General features: G+C 43.0%; 1 protein-coding gene across 1 annotated transcript in view; it reads right to left on the bottom strand.

The window, feature by feature from the left end:
* chst11 (carbohydrate (chondroitin 4) sulfotransferase 11) overlaps positions 1-20,648 on the bottom strand; it is a gene marked incomplete at its 3' end in the record, with an annotated part of 115,715 nt that extends 95,067 nt beyond the window's left edge. The window contains exon 1 of the mRNA XM_083999103.1: positions 20,450-20,648. Within this exon, the coding sequence (XP_083855229.1) occupies positions 20,450-20,567 (118 nt within the window). The 5' untranslated portion in view covers positions 20,568-20,648. The remainder of the gene's footprint in view (positions 1-20,449) is intronic.
* Between the last annotated feature and the right edge of the window lie 1,371 nt (positions 20,649-22,019).

Genomic DNA, 22,019 nt, shown 5'->3' with positions numbered 1-22,019 from the left:
ATTTGGTACCGAGTTCCACAAAGTTGAAGGTCTTACAAGAGGCAGGATGAAAATCGATGCAGTAAAGGCCAAGATACCAGGACATCTTGTCTTATAGCAGTGGTTATGCTTTCCTAAAACCCTGATCTTAACATTACCCACAATGCAATGCAGTTTGTTAGATCCTCCAATATTCAAAAGACAAAAGATAAAACAATGATTTTAGTGGAAAAGAATCTCCAAGGCACTCCCTTAAAACTCCCTAACGAAGGCTTATAGCTGAAACGTGTAGGAGTTTTTAAGGTTAAACATGACCGAACCATAGAAATAAAAGCTTTCTTAATTTTAAGAAAGTGCCTTGGAGATTCTTTTCCACTATCATCTATTTGTCCCATCCAAAGAGCACCTCTATAGGAAACAATTTCTAAGTCCCGGAAGTGCTCCTGATTGAACAATGATTTTATTGCACTTTAAAGGGACATTGTGCAACTTTTCCTGTTATCTATTCACGAAAATTGATTATTTCATTCAAAAGTATATGCTCAGGTCGAGGTGGCGTCTGTGATAGTCACCGCGGTAACGCAGTGAGGAGGAATGGAGCGTTACACTGATGCTGCATTCACCTGCAGTCGGGCAGACGGCCGTCGCTAACAAACCAGATGTCATTTTAGTCACAGAAGTCCAGAGAAAGCCGGTAAAACGTGGGTCAGGTAAACAATACGACATCGCCATGACAACATATTGTCACGTGTATTGTTTTGCCTCGTGCTGACGGACCACTTGTTTACATAGAGGCTTGTTTAAGCCGTTACGTGCAGCGGCTGTCGTCCGTCTACCGTCTGCCCAATTTCACGTGAATGCAGCATGAAAAATACGATTGAGTTGCTTTGTGATACAACCGCAACACTAGATGGGAGGAATTCCTACACAATGTACCTTCAAAAGAAGTTGTAGGACTGAATTTGTGCTGCATTTATGTGCATGTGTTGTAATCTTTTAATTTTTCAACACGAGGTGTCAAATTGATGAACATTTTCACAGCACATTTGTGTCTTTGCATGTGTTTTCCTCAGCTGCAGAGTGTTGAGCTCTCAGGGCCACCATGTGCAGGAGACAAATGGAGATAAAGGGAAGCAGCAGGTGCACACTCACAGAGGTGAAGGTGACGCTGTGTTGATGTTCAAGTGAACAGTTAAAGACAAATGTAACTGTTCGTCAAACTTACTTCTAACACCAAGGTTAAAACACTGAAGCGCAGACGTGAGCTGCAAGTTCGTAAAGTAAAAGCAGAGAGACGCGCGCACGCTCTAGTCTAATTGAAACCACTTAACGTTGAATAGAAAAACTCATTCAAAGGTTGTCGGCTTTTTCCTTTCTTAGAAGTAGAAGCAGATGTGGCTCACAGAGGGGAAGTGGGTATCCTGACAAAGTGAACTCCGGGGCTTTATCAGAAAAAATCCCCCCTGAAATGGCCAGAATACCAAAGACTGATGACATTTAGCAGTGTTTAAAGAGTATCCGAGGGTGGAATATTTCCTCTCTTTAGCAAACAGACTGATCTCTGAAAATCCAGAGAAAGGATGGAGGATGAAGAGAACGAGGAGGAGGAGGAGGAGGAGTGGAAAATCCCTCCCAGTTGTTGTGTATCCCAGTAGCTGGTACAGAGCTCTGGCCGTTTAATGAGACTTAGCTCAGTCCTCCTCCACTTAATTAAAGCCATGATTCACTTCTCTTACGCCACCGACACACACTGTCACCCTCACACACACAGACACACAGTATATATATTTGAATTGTCTCTCACAGAGCTGGGTGCCTCAGCATGCCCAGTTACTTTCACTAGTAGGCTAATTCCTAAATCAAAGTGGTGTGTCATGCTCAAAAATAAGCATTTGTACGGTGGCCCTGAGGTCCAAATCACAACAGCAAATCAGAAAACACAACAACAAAAGAGAAAACACAACACAAAAAGAGAAAACAAAACGGCAAATCAGAAAACACAACACAAAAAGAGGAAACATAGCGGCAAAAGAGGAAACACAACGGCAAACACAGAAAGAGAAAACACAAAGGTAAATCAGAAAACACAACGACAAATTACTAAACACAACACTGATTTGCCGTTGTGTTTAGTAATTTGTCGTTGTGTTTTCTTGTGTTTTCTGATTTGCTGTTGTGATTTGCACCTCAGGGCCACCGTACATTTGAGTCACACACACACACACACACACACACACACACACACACACACACACACACACACACACACACACACACACACACACACACACACACACACACACACACTTGTTGCACAAAGACATCCTGCACTTAAGTCAACACATACATGCACAACCGCACACGTGCACAGTCTGCACACGCTCCCCTGGCTCCTTGACTGCCAGAGCGCCGTTCAGTCACCACCTAAAAATGCCCCTCTGCTCCCTCCTGCCCCCTCCTGCCCCCTCCTGCTCCCTCCTGCTCCCGCTCTCATGAATGTCCAAATGTGGCTAACGCACGTCTCTTACTGGCCAGTTACTGCCCGGGGCTAAAACCTAACAACCAAATCAATATTTATCGGCAGCGCTGGAGTGATTACATTCCCACCTCTGGCTGGTGCTGCTCGCGCGGGGGCATGCGGACCAGCGGGGGCGGCCGTGCATAATGACCACAGGGAACCATTCAACTCCCACTATACACTTATCAACATGCCAGCACTCAGCATACACACACACACACATACATACACATACACAGGGATGCAGCTAGAGATTTAAAGATCCTCCGACAAGATATAGCTAGAGCACCGAGCCCCCTCACACCCACTGCAACTTGATTTGAGCCACTTAGAGCTGCCCACCATCGCTTTGCAGCTGTAAAATGATTTTATCTTCTGATTGAACAGTGAGTCTATAACGGAGATGAGTGTTTGGGGAAGCAGGGTGATGTCTGTGGGACTGAGTCAAACTAAACAACAGTGTGTGTGTGCGTGTGTCCATGAATTAAGGAACATGTCACTCTGTGCGACAGAGTGGCTCATTGATGTTTGCTTGCGGGGCCGGCTCTCTTAGTGCAAATGTCACTGACTGACTGACTGAGTGATAAAGTTATACAATTGGTTGAAGTGTGGGAGTTTTCCCATTGGTTATTGGTCTTTATAATAATACAATAATACAGTAACTAGTGGTGGGACTCGATTAAAAAAATTCATCTAATTAATTAGAGCCTTTGTAATTAAAGCTATAGTGCGTAACTTCTACGTGTCTGTAAATATCCGTTTCACCCAAACCACTACAAGAGGAGATGATACAACGCTGATGAAGCCGTTCGGCTCCTCTAACACCTCGCGGTATTTTTCAGTATTTGTTCTTTTTGTATTTGGTGACGTTGGTGACATTCCCGCGCTGGCGCACAGGAAGTAATGGTGCGTTCCAGGCAACCCGTAACTCGTGTTTTACGAGTGGCCGTTATAGTGCACTTTCACAGGTAACAGGTCGGAAAAACACGAGTTACGGGTTGCCTGAACGCTACAAAGTCGTAAGTCGTGACTTGAAGCTGTAACTTACGGGTTCAAAAGCCTGCCTGGAACGCAGCATCGGTTTTATCTGACCACGAGAAGGGAGGGGGGGGGGAGCGCTGCTACAAGCAACATGGCGGAGAACCCGAAGAAGCGACCAAGAGGTTCAGAAGTGGATCCTACTAAAAAAGAAAAAGACTTCCCGTTCGGCAGAAGGTCTGTTGGCAAAAGAGACTGACAAACGGTAGCGTTGGGGAGGGGAGGGGCGGGTTACACCGGGCCATATGCCATATTGAGGAGCCGGCCGTATGATTGTAATAATGCAGAAATCCTTTAGGGGGCGATAGAAGTTACGCACTAAAGCTTTAATTAATCTTGATTAATCGCATATCAATATTTGACACGAGAAGCAACATTTTTCAGTTTAAATGGATTTTGGTATATGACTAATGAGCTTAAACAACATCACTCCACTTCACCACTTCGGTAGGCCAATTCTTTTTTGCACAATTTGCACACAACTGTGCTTTTATCCAGGCTACCATCCGGTAGTTTTTTAAAACTAATATTTCCGCTCACCAAACCCTGCAACGACTTCTCATCAGCTTCCATTTTTTCACGTGTTGCGCCCTGTGCATCAGTATTACAGGTGTCGCCGGGAACGCGTGCAATGAGCAACGTTCCGTGCTGCTGGGAGTGCAAAAATAAATTGCGATTAAATGCGTTCATTTTTTTTGTCGCGTTATTTTTCTGTGATTAATTAATCGTAATTAACGCGATAAAGTCCCAGCCCTAATAATAACATAATAACATCGCATAGAGGAATATATTATACAGTATAGGGCTTTGGAAACACACAGTGTAGTTGTGAGTTGGAAACACTGAGGCTTGTTCTGATGAAAAAAAAAAACATGACATGATTTTGTTTTCATTTGTTTTCTATCCTGGTGGGGGTAGTTCACTCGTGTCCTCAAGTAAGATGCCTCCCCTAAAACACAATGACATTGTGTCCACTGCAGTAAGAGACAAAGCCCTCACAGAAGGTTTGTCATGTAAAAGATGGTGGAAATTTGAATTCTGCCTGTGAGCCTGTTTTTAATTTGAAGAATAAAGTCAAGATGTGCCATCGATCAATGCTCACAAATGATATCACTTCGCACATGTCACAGCAGCAAGCATGTGGTCGGCCAAGTGTAAAGCAGAGCTGCCCCCAAACCCAAACCCAAGTCGACTGTACATTTGCTCATTGCTGCTACAAAAGAAAAACGAAATGCAACCAAGCAGGGAGCCTAACCTGCGCCCGTGCGTCATTCCTCTGCCAAACACACACATACGCAGCTAGCAGAGAAGATAGCAGAAAGAAGCGAGACTGATATCACCGACCTCCATCCCTTGAAAAAAGAAATTAAAATCAACAGCGTGGAATTACTTTGGATAGAGCAAAACAAACGTGGGGGTTCTCCTCGAGGGTGGGTATCCAGTTTGAAAGAAATTGAGGCTGCCAGACGAGGAAAAAACATCAATCATGTTTGTTCATACAGCATCAAGTCTTTAACTTTAACCTGATAAAAATAAAAAAAAAAACATGTCAAATTCTAAATGCTGATCATGAAATAACTTGTTGTTATATTTTCCCACATGGCTTCGGGCTACGTCTGCCTCGACTGTCTGTTCAGTAAGCGCTAACCCCTGACTCACAGACAGACACACACTGACTCCATCCTGACCCTACAGTATAAACACACACACACACGCACACACTTTCCTGGCCTGGGGGCATGGCATAATGAGTGTGTATGAGTTCAAAGTTCAGACAGGACCAGAGATTCACTTCTCATGGCATTTCTCACTATTGTCAGAACTTTTAATAGAAGTTTCACCTCAACACACATTACAGCATAATAAGCTGATGAAATATGGCATGAAGCTTGTTTTGAGTACTTTTACTTATGCTTATTTTTGTAATGATACTTACATGCTTTTATTTTGAATGAAGGTCTTTTACTTTTACAGTGCATCATTAGTGCTTTTAAAAAAGTTAAAGTTCTGAATACTTCCTCCATAAAACACAATGGTTGCCATACCATGAAAATCCCATACAGTGTTGGTCATGTGACCCAGAGCCCATTTCTAATTGTCATTGTTGGTTTTCTGCTGGCACAGATCCATTTCCCACAGCAGCGAGCTTGACCTCGGCGAGAATTTACTTTGCCTCTTTGCCTGAGAATGAATAAATCTATTGATCGCAGCGATTCCTCTACAAGGTGAGAATGAAGATTCATTTTGCCATCCATTAATCACTAACGATGGCTCAGAGATCAGATAAAGCCCATAACCTTGGTCATTAGTCATCCTCTCTCACACAGATTCTCCCGCATTTGCGATAAAATAAAATAATTAATGGGATTCTTTACCAGCTTCAACATCGCTTATCACCTTTAATAATTATTCTTATTTGGATCCCATATTTATTTATTTATTTATTTATATTTCACCACCCTCTCTGACCTCTGGCAGGAAATCTGCTCTGCTCACAGGAAGTGACAAATCAACTCCAATCAGCAACAGTTTCCTAAACAGTAGCTGGTCACCGAGCAGCCTGGACCCCCGCTGTCCAATCAGAGAAGAGAGACAGACTTCTTCTTCAAGTCATTAAAGGGATAGTTCACCCAAAATTCAAATTTCACTCATTATCTACTCACCCTCATGTCAACTAAGAGCTGTGAGAATTTTCAGAGTTACGGGGGGGTCCACGCAGCAGTATTTGTCCATATAATGGTTGTGAATGGATACCAACTTTCTTCGTCCAAAAAGACACACCAAAAAACATGCAAGAATCTCCATACTGCTCGTCTGTAATGTCCCTCTTGTATTGAAGCCCCGACTTAAGAAATTGTTCCGCCGGTCAGTGCAAATCACGCGAGATTTGCGCTTAAACAGGAAGAGCAGTGAACTGAGACACTGGGAGCTTCCGCTACAAACAAGCTTAAAATATAGACTTTTTTTTTTTCGGAACAATTTCTCATGTCGGGGCTTCATACAAGAGGGACATTACAGACGAGCAGTATGGAGGTATTTGGATGTTTTTTGGCGTGTCTTTTTGGGCGAAAAAAGTTGGTATCCATTCACAACCATTATATGGACAAATACTGCTGCGTGGACCCCCCCGTAACTCCGAGAAGGCATGGAGGACTCTGAAAATTCTCACAGCTCTTAGTTAACATGAGGGTGAGTAGATAATGAGTGAAATTTGAATTTTGGGTGAACTATCCCTTTAAAATTCATGCTTATCTTTTGTTTGTCGTCTCTATTAAGCACTTTTACTGACAGCCTTTCTACCTGCATGCACACACACACACACACACACACATGCAAAACCACAGCAGTCCAGATGTCAGTCTGGAAGATGGAAGTCCGACAGATGGTAGTCATGTTTCAGTGCACACACACACACACACACACATACACACACACTGAAGGGCAGACAGTGTCTGTCTGTTGTTTCTCCTCTGAAGCCTGTTTGTTCTCCTGCGCCATGGGAATGTCTCACTCTGTCTGTTAATGACTTCATGCTTGTTAAAACTGGGAGTGTTATTGTGGCGGTGTGTTTCTATTTCTATACTTTCAGGGACAGGAAAGTAGGAAAGTGTCCTCACAAGACTAGGAAAAAGGGGGGAAACCTTTCCGGTCTAGGTTAACTCATTTTACAAGATGGTTTAGATCTCAGCTGTGTGTGTGTGTGTGTGTGTGTGTGTCTGTTCGTTTGTGGCAGCCCTTTCATCGCCTTTATAATGAAGTCCAGACACTGGTGCAGATGGTTAATAGCTCAGTCTAGTAGATGAGGACTCCTCAGCATCGGGCTCAGCTGCAGCTCAACCCACAGCACATTCATTTGCCTTTGCAGGAAGATGTGGAAACCAGTTTTTGCAACGTCTGGTTGGTTTTGAAATTTAGAAGGCTTGACAAGCCATGTGCAAAAGGGGTAAGGTTACAATGCCCAATCAAATGAATTTAGGCCCCTTTTCAGATGGAATATTCAAGATCCACGGTTCCATCTTGTGATGAAAGTGTAATGATACGAAAGGGAATGCTGCATCTTGGCCGAATTTTAAGCTGAAAAGTGCAATCGGCACATATTCGAAAAGTCTCTTCATGGTCTCAGAGCCATAGAGCATCATTCCCAGTATAAGTCCTTGATGGAAGTGGCTGCACTGAATGAAAGAGGAGGCAGAGAGCTGAGTAAGTCATCGCAACCCTGCTTTGCTTTATCGTCTCTCCACCTGACCAGTCACTCTGGAGAGCAGGCAAATGCACTTAGAGCAGTTAGACTGTCAGTTTAGGAAAGTTACAAAATACTGCAATACAGGAAATGTGCTGTGAGCGGTGGGGGAGTGGGGGCGTCCGGGCTTAGACGCTGCTCAACACTCTGATTAAAGATTCTTGAGAGAGATGCCTGACCTCTCTTCTCACTGTGAATCCACTTTCATCATGCAGTTACATGAATGCTGGTCTGATGGATATTGATCATATGTAACAGGTCTATTCTTTATGTAAAAGATCTTAAAGGGATAGTTCAACATTTGGCAAATTGGCCCATTGCCATAATCCCTATAGTCTTTGTTGTAGGCGCAAGCTGTTTTTAGAACAGTGGAGCAGAGCTGCTCAGAGCTACGCTACGGAGGCTAATGGGATTTCTTGGTTTCCCTCATCAAACTCATCAAATACACAATCCAACAACTCCAAAAAGCTCTGGTGGACAAGTTGTGACCTGCACATTCACCACGCTATGTTATAATAACAGAACGTTACGAGGCAGAGTTGTTTTAGAGGTAAATTCATGCAAAACCAGTTCCACTGCGTTCCTGTCGGGGGCAGTTCTTCAGCAAGCAGTCTCTGCATCTGCCTCGAAAACGACTCTGTCTCGTAACGTTCCGTTATTATCTCATAGCGTGGTGAATGTGCAGGTCACAACTTGTCCACCTGAGCGTTTTGGAGTTGTTGGATTGTGTATTTGATGAGTTTGATGAGGGAAACCAAGAAATCCCATGAGCCTCCGTAGCGTAGCTCTGAGCAGCTCGCGGCTCTGCTCCGCTGTTCTAAAAATAGCTTGCACCGACAATTAAAGATAATGAACCCACTCCTAGGGATTATGGCAATGGGCCAATTTGCCAAAATATTGAACTATCCCTTTAACATATAAAATAGCACTACATTAATATGAAAACGCATGTCTGAATGGGGCTTTTGATTTGTAGGAGAAGAAGCTGGATATATCTGACAGTCATTTCTAATAAAGAGAAGAGACTAATCTGGAATATCAGGTGCCAAAGTCACTGATCTGATCATCTCCACTGCTGGAAGTGAAGCGGCAGCATCAAATATATATATATATTGTGGATCTTTTTTTTTTTTTCTCAAATGTATCCGTGACACCAACTTCAGTTTACAAAATGGTTGTTATGATGTGCCGGTTGGAGCAGCTGATGTGTGTCATCTCTTCCCTCCACTGCTCTCCTGAGGAACAGAATGGGGACTGTGTGTGTGTGTGTGTGTGTGTGTGTGTGTGTGTGGCAGCTGGACTGGGGGAGCTGGTGCTGGATGTGGACGGTGGGACGCAGCAGCTGATGTGCTGTGATGTGTGATCCAGGATTTAGCAGCAGCAGCAGCAGAGCAGGAAAGCAGCAGTAGCACTAAGATCACACAAACAGGACATCCGCAATTCACTCTCACAATACACACACACTCGCACTCACACGCACAGGGGGTGGGCAGAGGAACAGGCAAACACACACACACACATAACCCATAAGCATGAATGCAGTCACATACACAAACACAGGGTGCGGCTGTGTTTGGGACGTCTCCCCTCTCAGTGTGTGATAACATCAGTGAAGCTGTGTGTGTGGACACTGACACCGGCCCAGTGACCTACAGAGACACACAGCAGCAGTGAACAGCATTTAAACGACCTGATTATCTAAAGGGAACCACACTCCTCAAACATGGCTTATCTTTTGTTGGTTCACTCTCCTATTGCCAAGCTGTGATGACACTTTCACTTTAATGTGAATATTTGAAAATGATTTGATGAATCAGTTTTATGTCTTTAAAAAACAATTTAAAAAAAGACAGAGTGAGTTGTGCTGCTGGTGTGTCCCTGAACGGCAGTAACACACTCCCACACATTCACTCTGATAGAGACACCTACAGTGTTGACCCCATGCAAACTAATGATGGCAACACTGACTTTAGAACCAAATTCCAAATTCCAATACGTTGAAAATAATCCAATTAGCTTCGTAACAGCAGTCACTATAAAACACATTGCTACAACTATTGATCACAGAGCCACCAAGGCCGGTCAGCTCTGCTCTTGGTGTTGACAGGCAGTCTGTTTCATGCATGCACTTGTAGAACTAGTAGGAAGGCACCCATGCATGCATATTTTTCTAGCTTTTTTGTAATCCTTAAGGTGTCTAGTAAATGAATTTTGATGATCCCCGTGCCAATTATTGTCCCATGCATATTTTTTTGACCATCTTTTGTGGCCATCCTGGACTTCCGACTGTGAAAAATGAAAAATGTAAATCTATATAGCTCCTGAACTATACATCCTACAGAGACAACTGACCCCATTTTCTTTTTGTCGTGGCATGAGGAATTGGTAGAGATGAAGATTGCCATGATTAAATCATATATGGTACATAAAAACAAAAAAAAACACAACATTTTTTTTAAAACAATGGCGTAATTTTATCACAGGAACTCCTCCCCCATGCACCCCATTTACATTATTTTTCTAACTTTTATATTTTTACAATCTTCAAGATGTATTGTAAACAAATGTTGATGATCCCAACCTGAAATATTGTCCCATGTATGTTTATTTAGGATATTTTGGCTGCCACCCTGGATTTCCTAACATGATTTTTGAAAATTCTGAAATGTTTAATTTGTGAGGGGTCAAACTAGGGGTTTTCGTGATTCTGAGTTGATTGCAAGCATTAGTTTTTCACCCAAAACACTCCTTTGTGGTAAAAAAAGAACCACATTTCAAATTCCAATATGTTGAAAACAATCCAATTAGCTTCGTAACAGCAGTCACTATAAAACACAATACAACTATTGATCACAGAGCCACCAAGGCCGGTCAGCTTTGCTCTTGGCAGCCTGTTTCATGCGAGCAGTTGTAAAACTTGGATTTTAAAGACTGATTGTTACAGTTTAGATTTGATTTAGTCATGATACTTTACAACTCTCTATCTTAGCCCCGGATGTGCCCTATATATGTAAGTTATTTATATCATAAATCTGTGATGACTAATCAATTAGTGACTAACCCTGATTGGAGGCAGCCATCCTAATGGTGATTACTCTTTTTATGACTTATTCATTCATTGTTTGGTATGAAATATGAGATAATGGTGGGTAATGACCCTTATAAGCCAAGTTTAGAGCTGCTTTCATTCAACCAACAACCAGCAAAACCTAAAGACACAAACAAACCAGCAAATATCCCAATTTGAGACGGTGGAATTTTGGCATTTCTTAATGTAGACCCAAACTGAGCCATTGATTATTTTAGGTGCTTCCGATTCATTTTCTGCCAACTCTTCCCGCTCCCTTTTTGTTTTTTTACCACCTATATTTCCATGATTCATGAAGGAATTTCACAGTGCAGCGTGGTGAAGCTCTGCATTACCGACCATATAAAATCCAGCCTATGTGAGTGGGCTTATTTAGAACATGAAACCCACATGAAGAAGTAAACTCAAACATAAAGACAGAAAGAGACAGGAGTTTAAATGAATGGAAGCTTTTAGAGAAAACATCAATCTACATTTCATATACAGGACCTAAAATAGAAGGTCACATCTGAAAGGAGTTTATCAGCCTCTGTCTTATAGCAGCCCTAAAGATATATACAATAAATGTGGAAAGTAATGAATACTTGTGTGTCTGTATGCTTTAAGCTTGGCTATGTTTACAAAATGTGCAGATTTTGGCTGTTAATCTCTCATCCAGGGACAATAAAGACCATCTATCTGCACCATGCAGGCCTTTACTATTAGTCACTGATGTTTAGATGACTTTCTGAAAAACCGCCCATGGTGCCTAGTGTCAAATTAATCTCATGTGATTCTAAATCTTGATTTTCACGCTGTTACATCATCTAAAAATCGTGGCTTGATACAGAGAATGTAGAGATGGCCTTCATGCAGCGTGATTATGATGTTTAGAGAACTAATGTCTCTTTTCTCAACTGTTATAATTAGATCAAGAAAATAACTTATTCATGCAAACTGAAGAGGGCATAAAGAGAAACGATGTCTATGTGTAATATCATTAATACGATTTTCTTTCCATCAGGTTTCATCTTTTCTAAACCTACAGTCATCAGTGGTGTTAAAATGATCCAGTTAATCAATTATTTGCACCATTAAGGTCTACTACATTTTCTAGGTAATTCATCTTTAAAGGAATGAATCACAGAGATGCCAAAGATTCCTGCTTCTCCTGTGTGAGGATTTGCTACTTTAAGCTGAATATCTGGGGCTGTAATGAGTATTAATCACGTTAAATAAGCTGTTCCCTTCTTCTTTACAGTAATAAACTCATTTTGTTTGAGTAAAGTCCTCCATGGAAAGATCGGAGACTTTTACACAGAGGTGCCAGGACTGATTCCCATTTCTCCGATTACAGGCTCCCATGTTTGAGGTCACTGACCCCTGCAACTCAGCACTCTCTGCCCGTACTTCACTTCACTCACAGCTGACAGTACCAACACTGCCGCCGCAGACCAATGAAGGTGAGGAATTTTGAGTTTCCTTCACAAATTCCAGGCGGGCATATTTTATTCTTTCTCAAGACTGTTCCTAACCTGTGTGCATACTGTATGTGTTGTTATGGAAATAGTGTTGTTATCTTGTTATGGGGAGGGAAAAAAAGAAAAGGCTGGGATTTCAAATGAGGTCACTGAGGTCAGTCTCCGTTTGCAACTGACCACTCTGGAGGTGAAAAGGCTTTGAAGGAGATGTGAAATGTGAGTGTGCAGCTTTGAGGGCAGGGTTTACATGCACGGTTACCACTCACCAGGCCGAAAAAAGACACAGTGCAGCCAGCGTATGAACTCAGCTACAGGCTCAATACACACACACACACACACACACTTGCAGACTCCAAAATATCCCAGCGGCACTTCACAAAGAAACCAAACAAGCAGCCCACAGAGCAAACTGCCTTATTAGCTGCGCTGATCTCGGCGACTCCTCTGCCTTTAAAGGAGCAGCAGAGACCGGGCCTGATGAGGCAGACTGGATCTGTCACCCCCCCATACACTCAGAAAGTGGAAACAGAGAGACAAGATGGAGATGGAAAGGCCACGGGTCCTCGCTCAGGTTCTGTCAGTGAACGGCAGCTTAACTAAACACGGCCGGCCCTATACAGTCTGAAATATAACAACAGATGTGACCGGCTCCTTTTGGCCCTGAATGACCCACGCCTCAACCCCCAGACTCTTTGTATTTGTGTGGCGGTGTGTGTCTGTGGTGATGTATTCTGAACCAGGACTCTAGTCTGTTGTTTGCTTCCCAAAAACCTGAACGTTCATTTTGGAGAAAGCTTTTGCAGTCTGAAATTCATGACTCAATATTTCAGCCGAGCAGACAGCACTGCCACCAGGAAGCGTCTTAAATAACTCCACTCATACTCTAATGTGAGCTTCCGATGATGCCAGCAGTTGTTTTGTAAGATTAGCTTTTCTTTTATTCCCCCCAAATGCTGGATATTTCATTTCAATTAGGAACAAAACTCTTAACAGACCTTTTCTAGGACTTTGGTAACTAATATGTGGTGGAAGAGGTTTGGCTCACAATCACCAGCCTGTTGTGGAACCTAAAGGGATTCAGTTAATTAACATTACATTACTAATTGTAAATCTGCAAGTATTATTTAATTAATAATTGCCCTTACAGAAAAACCACATGAACTTCTCATGTGATTCACATGAGAAACAGTTTGCACATGGGAATCATTTTAATTGCACATGTGAAAATAACATGATTCCCATGTGCACAATTTTTCACATGTTGTTTTTCTGTTTCTAGTTGAGCTCTGTCAAAAATGTCAACCTCCAAAAGTCTTTGTGGCCAAATACAAAAAGCATGTCGAGTTAACAAGCAGCTAGCCTACAGGGGGGTTTCAGTTACCCTACCCACTCCAACAGACCACCATTCCGACATACTGCTATTCCGATTTGCCATCGTCCCACCATTCCGACAAGGCTTTCAATGTAAGGAAATGTGCGTTACTCAACAGGTAACTCTCTACTTCTGGACTCTATCTATCTATCTGGCCTGTCTAGCTTCTACTGTCTTTTCACTAAACTTAACCAACTCCTTCCATCATTGCCTAAGCCCAACCAGTGCAAAATCTTTTGGGGGGAAAAATAGGCTATTAAAGGACTTGTCGGAAACAGGATGTTTAAAAAAAGAAAAAATACCGTCATTCCAACCATAGGAGGCAAGAATAGTCGGAATGATGGGACATTTGATAGAATATTAAGTGTTGCCATTTAGACAATTACTAGCGGCCTATGTAGGACTGGTGAGATGTCGGAATTGCGGTTGCCCCTCCATTTCCTCTTACATCAGACGTTAACAGAGGGACTACGACAGTCTTCATTTCAGACCTTTGATCAATAAACCTAACAACTTATTTGACAAACCTTTGGAACTTTCTGCAGAGAAGAGCCTCCAGTATTGGAATAACTAAACCAATATTGGAAATCACTTGGCACAATTATTACTAACAGAAAACATTTAAATGAAAATGAGAGCAGTAGGCCTGGGACAATATTAAATTTTGCTGGACGATACATTGTCCCACAAATTATTGACGATAAACGATATTATTGACACATTTTTTTGAGAACAAATTAACCACTAATATAATAATAATAATTCATAATAATGCAAGTAGACCCTTTTAAATGCGATAAACTTTTATTTCTCATGAGTATTTTTTTTAACCATTGTAATTGGAATGACAAGAACTTATATAGCTACTATCCTAAATAAATAAAATAAACAAAAAATAATAAACAGTGCAGTGCAGCTCTTCTGTCCAATAACGTTACACACCTGAAGCTCCACTTTTCATTCAAACAAACTAATATGACTTCCACAGATGTGAGATTTCATCAATGAGACTAGCATTTATCTCCTATAAAGTATTAAACCAGCCGGCGGTAAACCTCTAAAAACCTGCTGATAAGTTTTCTTAGTCGTTTTCTCCCCCAATGACGGAGGTTGACCGGCCAGTGAGCTGCTGCAGACGGCTGCAGACTGTGGGAAGCCCCGCTCCTCCTGCTTGCTGCTACGGGGTCATTCCTATGTTCCCACAGCCCTATGTTCCCTCAGCCCTATGTTCCCTCATTTCTAACTTTTGTTGTCACTGAAAATTAGGCCCTATGTTCCCTCAGCCCTTTGGTCCCACCATTGGTTGGGTTTAGGCAATGAAGAAAGGAGTTGGTTAAGTTTAGTAAAAAGACCAGATAGAGGCTAGACAGGCCAGATAGATAGAGTCCAGATAGGTAGAGAGAGTCCAGAGGGAACATAGGGCTGAGGGAACATAGGGCTGTGGGAACATAGGCACGCTCCCGCTGCTACCACATTAGCTCCAAAAACGTCGGAGGAAATCTCCAGCAGGCGATATGTGGATAAACTGACCACAGACTGGGGATCTAAACTGTGACTTTCTGGCATGAAAAAATATTAAAACTTTAAAAAGTGACGTGTTAACAGCGAGGCAGCAACAATTACGGTGAAATAGCTTTTAGCTGCTTAGCTTTACAGCTAGCGCTGCCAGTTGCTGCCACATGCATTCTGGGAAACAAAGATCCTGGATGACTGAAAAGAGGGTTCACTCCTTTCATTCTGCTATGAAACAAACGGCCCGGGTGCTGAGACCGATGCACAGAGTAAAGCCTCTTGTCATCATAGACTGTAGCTTGTCATCCAGCCTGGTTGGAAGAAAACAAATATGTGCACACGCACATGGCGATTTATCGAGGCCGGAAAAACTATCGAATTCATTTTCATTTATCGTGCGATTAATTGATTTATTGATTATCGTCCCAGGCCTAGAGAGCAGTCTTGGAGAAGAATAAATAATAAGCAACAACTTTATTCTTGGGGATTTAAAACCTAATTCATACAACCTGGGTGTCACCATGCTAAAAAGTTGATCTATACCTTTAATACTCAGGCACAAAGAGCCAAACTGGACGCTGAGGGATTACTGGGTGTCTTCACTGCTGCTGTGTAGTCTGTCAGTCTGACACATCACTCCATTCTAAATCAAATGAAGCACTACAGGCTAAAACCACAGACCTCACCCTGACTCCAGGTCTGTTCACTGTCTGGCTTCCACACAACACGTACAGACCATGAGGCATAAAAACACAGTCACAGTCGTGCAGCTCTGTTTTTGGTCATAAATCTGACACGGTGGAGTATAAACACAATATATTACAAGCCTTAAAGTTTTGAGGAGTGTGTGTTATTTGAGGCCAGTGTGTGATACCACTGCCCCCCCTCCTCCTCTGTCCCTTTTACAAGAGGTCATGACCCCACCAGTCCTGGAAGAGAGGTGAGAGTTTACATTGGGAGGCCAGACAGTATTCCCAGGCCCGCTAAACATGCCTGAACCCGGGATACACTGCCTGGAGCTTTTTATCTGATGGACAACAATGGTTCTGCTACACATGTGTGTGTGTGTATGTGTGTATGTGTGTGTGTGTGTGTGTGTGTGCGAGAAAGAGAGAAAGACAGGGAAGAATACAGAGCGCGGAAAAAGATAGGGGATTGTGAAACGGTGATGAAGTCATTTACGAAAGAACGTAAACAGACCGAGACAGAGATAAGAAGAGGGGTTACAAAGGAAGTCAACAACATTTAACACACAAATACACACACAACTCATTGTCTCACCTGTGCAATCATACGTAAATACACACCGCATCATTAAAAGTTATATCCAAGCTCCTGCACAAACACTCATCTTTAGACATGTCCTCTTCAATCAGGGCGTCCTGAACGCAGCACCCTGTCATCACCTCTGCACAATAAAGCACAACTTTGTGACGTGTCTGAGTGCCTGTGTGTGTGTTTGTGTATGTTGGGTAGAAGCTGATGCAAGGTCTGGGGAGACTGGCACGACTGTGAGAGCAGAATCCAGGGGTCGTTGACAGAGGTTTAATTGAGTCTCGGTTCAATTTTTACAATCAATTCTCTCCCTGGAAGCTGATTTAATGATGTACAGTAGGAGAGAGGTCTCACTCTGTGACAAGATACTGTTATGTAACCTAAACTCAGGTCCAGGTGGAAGGTCCTTGAGATCTTAAAGGGCCAGCTCGCCTTAATAAAACCAAAGAGAAGGAGGAGAAAAAAAACACACTAATGAGCCAAAACAGTATCATGTGTTGCTAAAACAGCTCTGCCACTGCCTGCTGGGACCTGAACTTTACAAAACCTGTGTAGGGACCCTGTGGTATCTGGCACCAAGACGTTAGCAGCAGATCCTCTAAGTCCTGCTGGACTTAAAGGGACATTGTGTAAGTTCTCCTGTTATATTCAGGAAAATCGATTATTTGGTTCAAAAGTCTGTTTTTCATTAATCAGTAACCCCCCCCCCCCCCCCCCCCCCCATCAACAAAGTGAAGTGTTCCTTTTAGCTCTGAATGAGCCGCTCATATCTCCATGGAGCGGGTAAGCTCGGTGCTGGCTGCCATGTGGTGTCTCCATGTTTTTACGTTCAGTGGCAGCGTGACGGTAGGAAACCACGGAAACTCAGCGGAGACACCGGAGCTGACGGCTCAGGTCGAGGTGGCGTCTATGAAAAGTCACCGCGGTAACGCAGTGAGGAGGAATGGAGCGTTACACTGATGCTGCATTCACCTGCAGTCGGGCAGACGGCCGTCGGTAACAAACCAGATGTCATTTTAGTCACAGAAGTCCAGAGAAACGTGGGTCAGGTAAACAATACCACATCGCCATGACAACATATTGTCACGTGTATTGTTTTGCCTCGTGCTGACGGACCACTTGTTTACATAGAGGCTTGTTTATGCCGTTACGTGCAGCGGCTGTCGTCCGTCTGCCATCTGCCCAATTTCACGTGAATGCAGCATGAAAAATACGAGTAAGTTGCTTGAGATATACAACCACAACGCTAGATGGGAGTAATTCTTACACAATGTACCTTTAAAATCCTGATGAATTGCCATGACAGCGTTGCCATGTGTCAGATTCACCACCACCACCACCACCACTGCCAGTAGGTCACCGTCCATCAGCTGCTGTTTCAGAGACAGTCCGACCCAGTTGTCATAATGATCTGGTCCTTGTCCAAGTGGCTCAGATCTGAACTGACTGTTAATTTACTGTGTAGTGTCTCCCCCTGTGATGTGCACTGTTATTCAAATAACTAGCATTATTCACTTCATAATGTTTTGGCTCATTGCTGTATTCTCTCATTGACTTTGTATTGAATGTGGCCAAAGTTCTGCTGCCACCTGATACAACAGAGGTCAATGAACTATCACCAGTGCACCTGTTACTGTGTCAACTGGCTTCAGTGGGACTACTTTTTCCTAAGTGTAGTTCCAAAAGACAACAGAAGAATATCAATTGTTATATTATTTTGATTATGTTTGGAGGCAGAAATCTCAGAGACAGATCTCAAAATCTCAGCAGGTAAATCTGCAACTTTAAAAGAACGGCTTCATATTTTGAGATCTACGCTTATTTGATGCAAATATAAAGTAAATATAGAGCAGATACGGCAGCGCAGCTTGTCAGAAAGACTGTAGATGGGAAAATGTTTTTTTCCCTGTTCTACCAGGGTTCAAATTTGTTTTACATTTTACACATTTTGTGAAAATTGTCTAACCCTATAATACTTGTTTTGACCCATTACAGAACGAGACCTCAACCTGAAAGAACACTCATTTCCTCCACATTTGTGATTGTTGTCACTAATTACCCACAAATCAATTCAGATATCTGGTTTTATAAGAGTTTCATAACACAGTTTTGTAACACACTGTAACAGGGAGTGTGGACCTTGTGGTATCACTCTAAGGATGATACCCATCTGATGTGAAAAACTTCATGTATCCCTCAAAAAGTGCATGTCTCAGACTCATAGACCACTATATCTATTTGTGCCTCGAACAAACAAGCCCAATTTATGTCAGATAGAAGGACGGCCGCTCTGATACTCGAAGGAAGAACAATCACTCTGTCACATGCAGCAGTGGGCTGTGTAAGTCAAGTCAGTGTCATCAAACACGGGGCTGAATGGGATGGCGGCCGGTATCGACCTGTTTGCCGGTCACTGACATGCAAAAGCTATTGGATCTGTCTGATCAAACCCTCTCCAAACACTGATTCAGAAGTCCCCTGCAGTATAGTGCATCATTGTGATTTTCTTTTTAGGGATTAGAAATATCAATTTCTGCCAGCAGCTGCACAGGTGACTCACACAAACACACACACACAAGAGCTGGTGCATCTATAGAGACGTTCAGTGGCAGCAGCACGTCTGTTGAGTGGTGTAAGCTATAGCTCAGATTCCTGCATGCAGCTCCCGTCCTCTCATGATTCATCCCCCCCTCCTCCATCTTTCATCCCAGCAGCTGAGCTCTGCCTTCACATCCTCACCTGTAGATTGACACACAGCCCTGTTTGTTTTCCCCGCACTCCTCACTTCCCCCCAATGGACTCTTCTCCTACTGAGGGTTAGCCATCAATTATAGATGGAGGCTGCAACCTGAGGTATCACAGCAGTATTAAAGAGGAGGCGACTGAGCCCTGGACCAACACAGCAGCAGGACATGGTTGTCCATTCTGTTGGAGATGATCCAGTCTCTCTTCATGGAAAGCAAAATACACAGAGCACCACCACCACCTCCCCCCCTCACCCATCTCTCTCTCTCTCTCCTACAGTGAACCTGTTGTACAGTAGGTCAGCAGCTCTGATCGCTGTACAGTCGCTGCGCTTCTGCTTTGCGCGTCCAAAACGCAGCAACGCAACACATCAAATATAATTTAACAGACTTTGATGCGCATTTCTTTCCTCCTTTCGGCTCATCCAGCCTATAGTGTGCCGTTTTTTCGTTACTGTGTGATGAATCACACGCGGATCTCCGGACGTGGGCAGATCAGAGAAGGAGAACCCTTTTTTTTTTTTTTTTTTTTTTTTAATTTTCCCTGAAGCTGGTTCCTATTTTTAGACCAGATCCAAAAAAAATTGATTCCCCCCATTATCGCTTCTCTCTTGATCCGGATGTCAAAAGCCTCCAGGTGGACTACAGTATTTTGGATCGCCTCAGTCTGCTGTGCGCGCACTTTGCCAAAAGCCCATATACACTGCTGGCCCCGTGCACCATGAAATTCCCCCCATTTAGCTGTGCCACGTTTCTGGAGACAAAACAAACCTCAATCACCACCTCGGTGCCACTTGTCAGCTGAGAGGAAAGAGAGAAGAGAGAACCGGGCGCCGTTCGCTCGCTCGCTCCGTCCAATCACACCCAAAACGCACACCTCCACAAAGAAAGAACCGCTCAGCAAAAAAAAAAAAAAAAAAAAAAGCCGGAGAACACGCGTGACAAGACAATCAATCCACCCTCTTGTTATTATGCCACAGAGCAGAGCCTGATCTCTGACCGCGCACACCTGCTGGATGATTTACGCCCTCACGCGACACAAGTGGCCTCTATCAATTATTCATCTGCTGCGTTACTGTACACCCTCAACAAATCGATCTGTCAACATGTCAGGAGGCAGCCAGACAAGACCCCATACATCTGTAGACACACAGCAACACACACACACACACACATACATACATACATATACAGCGAGAGAGAAGAGAAGAGAGCGATCCTACCTGGTTGGAACATACTTTGGAAATAAAAGATGACCAGAATAAAGGATCCCAAACAAGTGGCAAATACCATCCGGCATATCCTACTCATCCTCAGCAGTTCACTCAGAGTCTGTTTCATAGCGGGGGGAGAAGCTGGACTGGAGGGAGCCGCTCTGCTTTGTGAGGGGGGGGACGAAGGGCCGGTGGTTTTTGTTTTGTTTTGTTTTATAAGTCGGAGGCTCCGGGGCTCTGCTGGTACTGATGAGGATTGTCCGCCGGTCAATGAGCTAAAGCATCCAACGCCGGAGCGTACCACTGCTCTGCTGCAGGGAGGGTGTGTGTGTGTGTGTGTGTGTGTTAGGACTTGTGTGTATGTGTGTGTGTGTGGGAGCGGAGGAGGGAGAGGGGGAGGAGGCGGTGTGAGGGCACCCCCGCCCGCTCGGAGGAAATGAGCGCGTCCAGATGTGCTTTTCTTTACCAGAGCATCACATTAAAACTATTTATTTTAAAATGTGCAAACACTCCGAGAATATTCATTTTTTACTGAATTATGCACACCCCTGCAAAACCTATATGTGCCATTTTTATTTTTTTGCAGTATCTAGAATACAACTTTTATTATTTCCAAAAACCTACTACAACTTAATTTGTTCATAATGGAACTTAAAATAATAGTGATAATAATAATGAAAATAAGAAAACTTTTACAAATTTAAGTTCTTTCTAGATTTGGCCTCAAATAGCTTCAGTTTTAAAAGTATAAACTAAGGCAGGGCCGTTGCTAGGAATTCTGGGGACCCTGAAAGAATACTAAAGTGGGCCCCTGACTTTTCCACTTTTTTTCTTAGACTCCGTATATATTATTTAGCCTACTTTGTTTTAATGCTAATGCAGCATTACTATGAGTAGCCTATTAGTCAAGGTCTTATGCAGAATAAATCAGTCATACAAAGATTAGAGTACTGGGGTTTTTTGTGGGCCCTACTGGGCGCTGGGCCCCTAGAATTATCATCACCTTTCTCCCCTATCCAACGGCCCTGAACTAAGGTTGCCTAGTAAATCTGGATTCTAGGTCTTACAGAATAAAACTACAGAAGTCAAATCAGGAAAAAAAACGACTAAAAGTATTAAAACAGCAGAAAAAGCAGCCCCCTTTTTGTTATAGGCTCTAATGGATTGTATTATAGGTATATACTTAGCATTTATGTGTGCGCAGCATTTTAATGTAGCAGCTGGAGATGATGAACAGTACAATCTATAATAATGCAGTGAATGAATAAAATGTCCCTGTTTTGTGAGCAAATTGTTGATATGCAAAGTAACTGCAGCTCTGAAATCTGGCAAAAGCACTTAGTGGAGTAGTACACAGTTTAGTCAGTGTGGCACTTAGAGTGAGTTAAAGAGGCAACAACACTCAGCACAGGAGAAGTCCTGCATGCAAAGGTTTACTGATTATTGTTATTCAACAAATGCAAAAGTAAATGAACTCATGATTAGAGTGAACTCTTTCAGAGCTCCGTGTTGGCACGGCAGATTAGAAAATGTATAAATTAATTCATAAAAAGGAATTTATTGACTTTAACGACTTTAT

The sequence above is a fragment of the Trachurus trachurus genome, assembly GCF_905171665.1.
Source record: "Trachurus trachurus genome assembly, chromosome: 23".
NCBI lineage: Eukaryota > Metazoa > Chordata > Actinopteri > Carangiformes > Carangidae > Trachurus > Trachurus trachurus.
The sequence above is the reverse complement of the archived record's forward strand: the minus strand, read 5'-3'. Positions and strand labels throughout refer to the sequence as shown.